The sequence below is a fragment of the Centroberyx affinis genome, unplaced genomic scaffold, assembly GCF_046629955.1.
Source record: "Centroberyx affinis isolate AG114_WGS23_722 - 3 ecotype Tasmania unplaced genomic scaffold, CSIRO-AGI_Caff_v1 ptg001044l_1, whole genome shotgun sequence".
NCBI lineage: Eukaryota > Metazoa > Chordata > Actinopteri > Beryciformes > Berycidae > Centroberyx > Centroberyx affinis.
In genome coordinates, this window is record NW_027279599.1 from 165,410 (window position 1) to 173,038 (window position 7,629).

At 42.6% G+C, this 7,629-nt stretch overlaps 1 protein-coding gene across 5 annotated transcripts; it reads left to right on the forward strand.

Moving 5' to 3' along the window:
• Positions 1-7,629, forward strand: marveld2a (MARVEL domain containing 2a). 5 transcript variants are annotated; one of them, XM_071522903.1, is made up of 9 exons: positions 1-88; positions 905-1,009; positions 1,681-2,655; positions 2,772-2,992; positions 3,130-3,165; positions 3,838-3,995; positions 4,517-4,688; positions 5,848-5,898; positions 6,340-7,629. In XM_071522903.1, exons 3-9 carry the CDS (start codon positions 1,698-1,700, stop codon positions 6,457-6,459), a joined length of 1,716 nt encoding a protein of 571 aa, XP_071379004.1. In that variant the 5' UTR covers positions 1-88; positions 905-1,009; positions 1,681-1,697; the 3' UTR covers positions 6,460-7,629. The 5 variants fall into 5 exon arrangements, with proteins under 5 accessions (XP_071379004.1, XP_071379002.1, XP_071379001.1 ...); XM_071522901.1 differs by having other exon boundaries at positions 905-996; XM_071522904.1 differs by having other exon boundaries at positions 22-88; positions 905-963.

A 7,629-nucleotide genomic window follows, 5' to 3' on the forward strand; every position in this document is an offset into this window, starting at 1 on the left:
CGTGGTCACGTCTGTGGGAAACCTGTGCCTGTGGTTTAACGTTACTGAAATGGGAGAAAGACGGCGGCAGGCAAAGGAAGAAAATAAGGTAGGCGAACTACAAGCCATATTTATATCAGATAAGCCAGATAGAAATCCATGCATTTAGCAGGAATTGGCTGGGAATTATTTAGTTTGAGGGCTAAACTTTTTTGTGCCGAAAAGTCAGCTGTAACAGTCGCAACTTTACTCGCTGTTCGAGTAAAGTTTATCTCTTTAGGCGCCGTTGTTATCGTAAACACTTAACGAGTAAAATAAGTCATCCAGAACTATATTTTAGAAAGTCGCAGCCGTTAATACATTCAGAAAAACACGAACATGTCTACCAGGTATCAAGCTAAAGTGTTGTGGTGCCTCCTGTCCAGCTGAAACCATGTAGGCTCATAGGTTTGTTTGAAGTTGGGCCACTCGGGCCTTCCTGAGTTATGCCACTGCATTCACATCGTTACTTTGCACTGAATATTATATATTCCGTCAATTTTTTATATCATAGGGCCAGCTACACTTGCCTCCTGCCTTACAAAAGACCAGCTTGCAAACAGCTTTTCCTAATAACATGAGTAGGCGCCAGTCTGCACGTAACCTGATGTTATTACAGCCTACCTAAAGAATTGATGCTATTGACATGGAAGTCAAGTACACTTAAGTTAAGGCTACTTAACTTAAAGGTGTCAAGCTCTTCATAGTTTCAACATGTAGTGAAGCACAGAATCACAAGCCCTTGGACCACTGACTGCTTTGAGAAAATCAGACTTGCTGTTGACTCTCTCCAGAGCTTGTGTGTCACGGTGAGTGGTCAGAAACACACTGCACACTGCAGCCAGCTAATGGATAAATGAGCCAACAGCCTTGTTTGTCTTCGCAGGTGAATCCTCGGCACACTGTGTGTTCATACAAGGTTTGCATTCTGACCTGCAAGCCAATGTAAGTCGTGTTGAGTGACTGCGTGTGAAAGAGGTATTCAAGCACAGTATGTTTATTTTTTTTTAAAAACAATTTACCTCTCAAGATCATATCCATTAAAACAAGTGGGCTCTTATGGGATGATTGATTATCACGAATGTATTTTTGTGCTGTCCGCAACAACCAATAAATTGAGCATTCCTGGTTACAATACATAATTGATTATTACAACAAGAAGGGGGCTTGTCCTGCTCCTTGGTTGTGGCACAAAAATGTGTTCTTGACTGGGCTTGCATGGAGGGTGCTTGGATAACATCTTGACTTTCCAGGGCTCTGGCTGAACGTATTTTCTCTGGTGACCTCTGGTACTGGGGTTAGCATTAAGGTGGTCCTGTATCCTTGGTTTTGAAGTAAAACAATGTTGCATGAATATGAGGCTGATCTCATTTGAACTGGTCCAATAAGATTTTATGTTATCTTGTGCCTTCTTCCTCTTTTATCTTTCCTTGTTCTCTGCCTGCTGATGACTGTCTTCTCTTAATGATGTATAATGATAACATAGTGCATCAAACCATTAATAAGGACATAATCTAGCAACTCAGAGTGTATAATCCTGTTATTATGAGGAACAAGAAAAATCGGCTTTCATCTAAATGGTAATATTTTGCTTGTGTATGCATGTGTGTGCATATGCGTGGTTATGTGTGTGTGTTTGTGTGTGTGTGTGTGTGTTGTTAGGGACCATCACCATCCTCATGTCATATGGAGGAGGCTTTTACGGACGCACTGAGCGTGTCCGCCAGGCGCCCCACTATGACCAGGTTCCCCGCGGGTCCTTACCCAGAGAAGACTCCTACGATCTGCAGCCCCTGAGAGAGCAGAAAGCAGGTGACCTCGCTCGGAGTGCTGATCCCCTACCTCCCCCTCCTCTGCCAGACCATCCCCCCGTGGGACCCGAGTTCGACCCCAGTGGCAGCGAGGACGATCCGGACCCGGACCCCGACCCCGCCATTGACATCAAACCGGTCCACCGCTTCATCCCGGACTCCTGGAAGAACTTCTTCAGAAACAGCGGCCGGAGCAGCAGCAAGCCCTGGTCCATGCCTGCCTCCTCGTGTAACAACAACAACAGCACCAGTGAGGGGGTGCGTTGCTCTCCTCCCCAATCCCCCTCTGTTCCTGGCTCCTACCGCGATCCCTATGGGGGGTCGGGGAGCAGCTACAACTCCCGCAAAGAGCTACTGGAAGTGCGGGAGCCCCATGAGTCCATTTCAGGGCGCACCCACCACACGGGTTTGACCTACAGTGAGCGAGTGGAGGAGTACCACCAGCGCTACGCCTACATGAAGTCCTGGGCGGGGCTGCTGAGGATTCTGGGGTGCGTGGAGCTACTACTGGGAGCAGCAGTATTTGCCTGTGTCTGCGCTTATGTCCACAAGGACAACGAGTGGTTCAACATGTTTGGATACTCCTCTCCTGGAGGAGGGTACGGGGCGCATGGAGGGGGAATGTACGGCACAGGCGCGTCCTACTACACAGGTCCTAAGACTCCATTTGTGCTGGTGGTGGCGGGGCTGGCCTGGCTGGTGACTGTGATCCTATTAGTGCTGGGGATGACAATGTACTACCGCACCATCCTGCTGGACTCATCCTGGTGGCCTCTGACTGAGTTCACGATGAACCTTGCTCTGGCAGTGCTATACATGGCAGCAGGTAGGACATGCAGCTGTTTGCATCTTCCATTACGATGGAGGACGGGTTAACCTCAAGTCATGGTAAGTCAAACGACCAAATGCCTCTTGTGTAACAGCATTTCTGCTCTTTCCCAGGGATCGTCTATGTCCGAGACACAACCCGCGGCGGTCTCTGTTCCTACCCTGTGTTCAACAACGGCATTAATGGGGCGTTCTGCCGCACCGAGGCTGGCCAGACTGCTGCCATCATTTTTCTGTTTGTCACCATGGTCGTGTATCTGATAGGAGCCATGGTGTGTCTGAAGCTGTGGAGACATGAAGCTGCACGCAGATATCGGGAGAGGTATGGCCAGGAGGTAAGATCTCAGCTGTGTATGTTTACTGCACATGTTTATATGTTTGGGTCTGCGTTTGTCTGTATTTTGATCTCGTAACAGTATATTCTGATTATATACTATATTAGAGTGTATTTTTTGTTTGTCCATTTGCACAGATGCAGTCTTCAGAGATGCGAGGTGCACAGTCGTTGGTAAGCATTCTGTAATGTAAGACTCTGTGTTTAAAGTGATGGTGAACTTTGGTAGTACCTTGGGTTGTGTAGCTTCCTGGACATGATATAAAGGGGATTCTCTGTTATCTGTTGCTCCAGTAGAGATGATTGGAGAATTGTTTTTTTTCTCTCTCCATTCACTGCCATCATATAGTATCTAAAAAAACTAGTCATTCTGCTGAAATGAATTGCTTTCTTTATGTTATTAAATTAAACCAATAAGTGTAACACCAAAATCCGGTAGGAAGAATATCAGTGTTACACTTGTTCAATCAAAAGAAAGTGATTCACTTAAAAAAAAGTGTGATTTTGAGACCTGTTTTGCCATATAATAGCAGTGAATGGAGAGGGAGAAAAAATGCAATTCTCCAATCGTTTCTACTGGAGCCACGTAGAAACAGATACAGGAGAATCACTGATTTTTGGGGTTATATCATGTCCAGGAAGCTACAGAACCCAAGGTACTACCAAAGTTCAACATCACATTAAAAGCAATACAGACATGTGTTGTTGTTGATTATATTCAGTTTATAACATACCCAGGTGGAGCTTGGTGACAACTGTCACCCTGTCTATTTTATCAGCTAGCTCATTCACCACATTTCATCTGACTTGACTAGTTGCTCTTTGTCTGTTGCTCTGCCTCTGCAGATGGCTCCAGGTCCTGTCCCCAAGGCTCCAGAGCCGGTCCAAGGCTCGACAGTGGTTCCTATCCAGGCTGCCCCAAAGGCAGGACCTCCGAGGGTTTTGCAGGGAGCCATACCATCAGGACACATTCCAAAACCTGTGATCATGCCTGACTATATTGCGTGAGTGCTGCTCAGATCTTGACTAATGGTATCCTAAAAATGTAAGTGGGTTAAGCCAGTGTTGGGTAGAAACAGAGAGTAAAGACAGTAGAAAACATTGAAATATCCCTTTTAGGGGGATTTACAGTATCTACATCTACATCTACAACACAGTAGTTATACTGTGCTGTATTTCCTGAATCTCAACAGAGGCAAATTAATCACACACATGCAAATCCACCCCAATCGACCAAGCTGAGACTTGCAATGAGAATTTAATGTTTTCTTTTCATTTTTACATATATTTTGTAATCTTGAGAGACTTGTGTTTTATAGAAAAGTAATTATAGCCCAGTCCCTTGCCATCATGATATACAGTATATGTCACATTGTTACTGTATTACTACTTTGGTAAACAATTGAGCAACCATATCTAGCATTGCCTATTATTTAAATGTAGTACAACCTTACTTCTTAGTGCTGTAGCGTTGTAAAGGAATTGCAGTCTTAAGGAAGTGTAATTCTCTATCTCCATCCTGCAGTAAGTATCCAACCATCCGGTCTGATGATGAACGGGACCAGTACCGGGCTGTGTTCAATGACCAGTATGCTGAGTACAAAGAGCTGCACTCAGAGGTGCAGGCTACTCTCAAGAAGTTTGACGAGATGGACTCCATGATGCACAGCCTGCCCCAGAACCCTACCAGCCAGATGGTAATTGGTTACTTCCATCTCTGACGCTTCCCAAAATAATACACTATCACTTCAATTTCTCAGCTGGTATACATATTGGCATCTGGCTGATTTCCTTTAGGTCTAAAATGTCCCCCTCATTAATCCTTCTTTATACCTGTGTGCACTAACTCGAGGTACTATGAGATCCATTTTAATCTTATTTTCATTTTTTGTGGTTTTGTTTCTGAAGCCACGTTTTATATTTTTTGTTGTTGTTTTTTCCCTTTTTGTACTCCTAAATGCCTGCTATTAATACCTAAATGTGCAGTAGGCATATATATTTTGATATTTTAGTGTCTTTGCAACTGCAGATTTTTCGTATCTGATAGCGGTTTAAAATTGTTATTGGCTTTATCTACAAGATGACAGATGAATGCCCACACAGATATTCATATTATTCATATTTTGCTTCCAACAAACAGCACTGCTTATATTTTGCAAGTGATTGTATTGGCAGAGCTGTACTGGAAAATATCTGGGTGGTCTACGTCTAGAATATAGAGAGTCTAGGTCTAGAATATAGAGTAGTCAATGAAAATAAACAGCAGAAACAGTAAAAATAGTAATAAAAAAAAATAAAAAAAGCAAATAATGTCTTATACACTTGTACAGGCGAACACACACACACACACACACACACACACAGACAGCTCTGTACCTCACACCTTGCCATGATACTGAAATGTGTCTTATCGTGTTTTCAACAAATGTTTAACTATTTCTACAGTTTCCCTAAAAAGTCACAGTTCCATGTTACTCTGCGTTCACGACTGAAGTCGTCATTTCTGCACAGCAGTAAACATAGGGCCCTACTGAACAGATTACATCAATGAGTCCCATGGTTTCATGTGAGTGTTGAGGAACCATATGGGACAGAGCCAAACTGCGTCTCATGAATATTGCATCCAGTCTTCTTTGTTGTTTAGCTCTGCCTCATTTCCCCCGTCCTGAAATGTCCTCTGTCTGTGTTTCCTGTTCCTGCTAGACTTCCGCTCCACCCTGAAATTCCTTCCCTGCCCCATACAGTATTTTATGGCATCAGTTTTGCGCATTGATATTCGTGAAAGGGATTTTTTGTGTTGTATTTTAGTCTTTAATGAAGTGACCTAAGTTGAATACTCTCCTCTCTCTTTTCTAGGAGTATGATCGCATTAACAAAATTCTTCAGGAGTACCAGAGGAAGAAAAATGTGAGTCCATTGTCTTGTCACCGTTGATTGTTTGGATATTCTGTATGCAGCAGTGACTTTCTCTTATCTGCTCACGTTAGTTTATACTATACAACATGGCTGGTTCTCCGCTGTGTGCTGTTTGAGTTTCTAGAAAGTAAGTAGAAGAGTAGCTGTAGTTAGAGGCTGTGAATCTCTAGCAAAGACTCTAGGCTCACTAGACAGAAAAGAGGATGTGTGTTTTTGTAGCTGAATGTATTAATTACCTCTTGAAACATACGCAGCAATGGATGCATTGTGCTTATCAGTCAAAGTAAATCTTACGGACTTAAGTAGCTGCTCCAAAGCTCTGTTGAATTTGCATGGTTAATGATCAGCAAGTGGCTGGTTTGTTTAGTTAGTCTGAGAGTAAAATCTGTATCACACTTAATCTGTATCTCTGCTTCTACTTTACCCTCCTAGGATCCCACTTTTCTTGAGAAGAAGGAGCGCTGTGAGTACCTGAAGAACAAACTCTCGCACATCAAACAGAAGATCCAGGAATATGATAAAGTCATGGAGTGGAACGACGGCTACAGCTAAACTACTACGGTTTCTCTGCCTTGGGACACCACTGGAAACAAACACAGAACTATTCGTGACAGTTACCAGTGGTGAAAATGACATTCAAGTGGGCCAACTTGCAGACCACAGGAACGCAGTGGGAATCAATGGACTGGAACCACAGCATACAGCTAATGGGACGTTGTATTGGCACTGATCTTTCCAGTCTGCTTTGTCTTTCACATCTGTACCGCAGCTATCTATATAAGCAACTGTCAGCAGGTTTGTATGTGTGCGTGTATTTATGCGTGCGTGCATGCCCACAGTGCAACCAAAGGGGGGAAATGGTTTACTTTTATACTTAAATGGGTCTGAATATGCAAAGGACGCAATATATGTATGACACTGTGACTGTAATTGTAGCTGAGGCTTACTACATTTCATAAATAACACTGGGATACGATGTGAATGTTTAATGTAATCAGTGGGAGATATTGCCGGATTTAAGAAGGGAGACGGAGAGGATACAAAAGAAATTCAGTTTCCTAACTAAAATGAAATAGGTTGCAAATTTTTGTTAATTAATGTTTACCTCCTGCCTACTTCTAGCTATATTTCTGTACTTCAGGTTTTCAGGTTTATTTCATTTGCCTGCAGAAGCTTCACAGCTGTCATGAACACCTCTACTTCTCATGAAATGTCCCCATCCCAACTGAATTATTGAACTGCTGTAAAGACTTTGATTGTTTTTGAGTGCACATTGTGTTTTTTTGTGATAACAGTTTGACAAATATCTGAATCAGTAAATATGCGCGCTACAGGTTTGATAATAGCATTACTGAATCATTTTGTCATCGGTTATGTGTGTTTTAATACTTTCTACTGCCTTTGTTCAACCATTTCATATAGTAGATTAAACATTTTGTACTTCGTAGTGTTGGTAAATATCCTAAGTGCCTTACTTAAGCCTAAATATCTTAATGTTATCTTCCTCATACCACTATGTTAACCACAGTACTTCTTACACTACATCTGAAATGAACTGACCACTGTGATGTGACTGTGGACCTCATCATTAATCGCTCACCCTATTACAAGTTCTGTGTATTTCTCACTTTTATGTTACCAAATATAATTGTAAATATGTTGCTGTAAATATCCATGTTCTTTCATAAATTAATTAATGAACTGGTGCTTCCTGTCTTCAGA

Excerpts from the sequence above, each read along its gene's own strand:
- marveld2a (XM_071522900.1), top strand. The coding sequence starts at position 1,596 with ATGGTAATATTTTGCTTGTGTATGCATGTGTGTGCATATGCGTGGTTA. Across the intron at positions 2,656-2,771 it reads AGTGCTATACATGGCAGCAG|GGATCGTCTATGTCCGAGAC; the intron begins GTAGGACATGCA and ends GCTCTTTCCCAG. Across the intron at positions 3,166-3,837 it reads TGCGAGGTGCACAGTCGTTG|ATGGCTCCAGGTCCTGTCCC; the intron begins GTAAGCATTCTG and ends CTGCCTCTGCAG.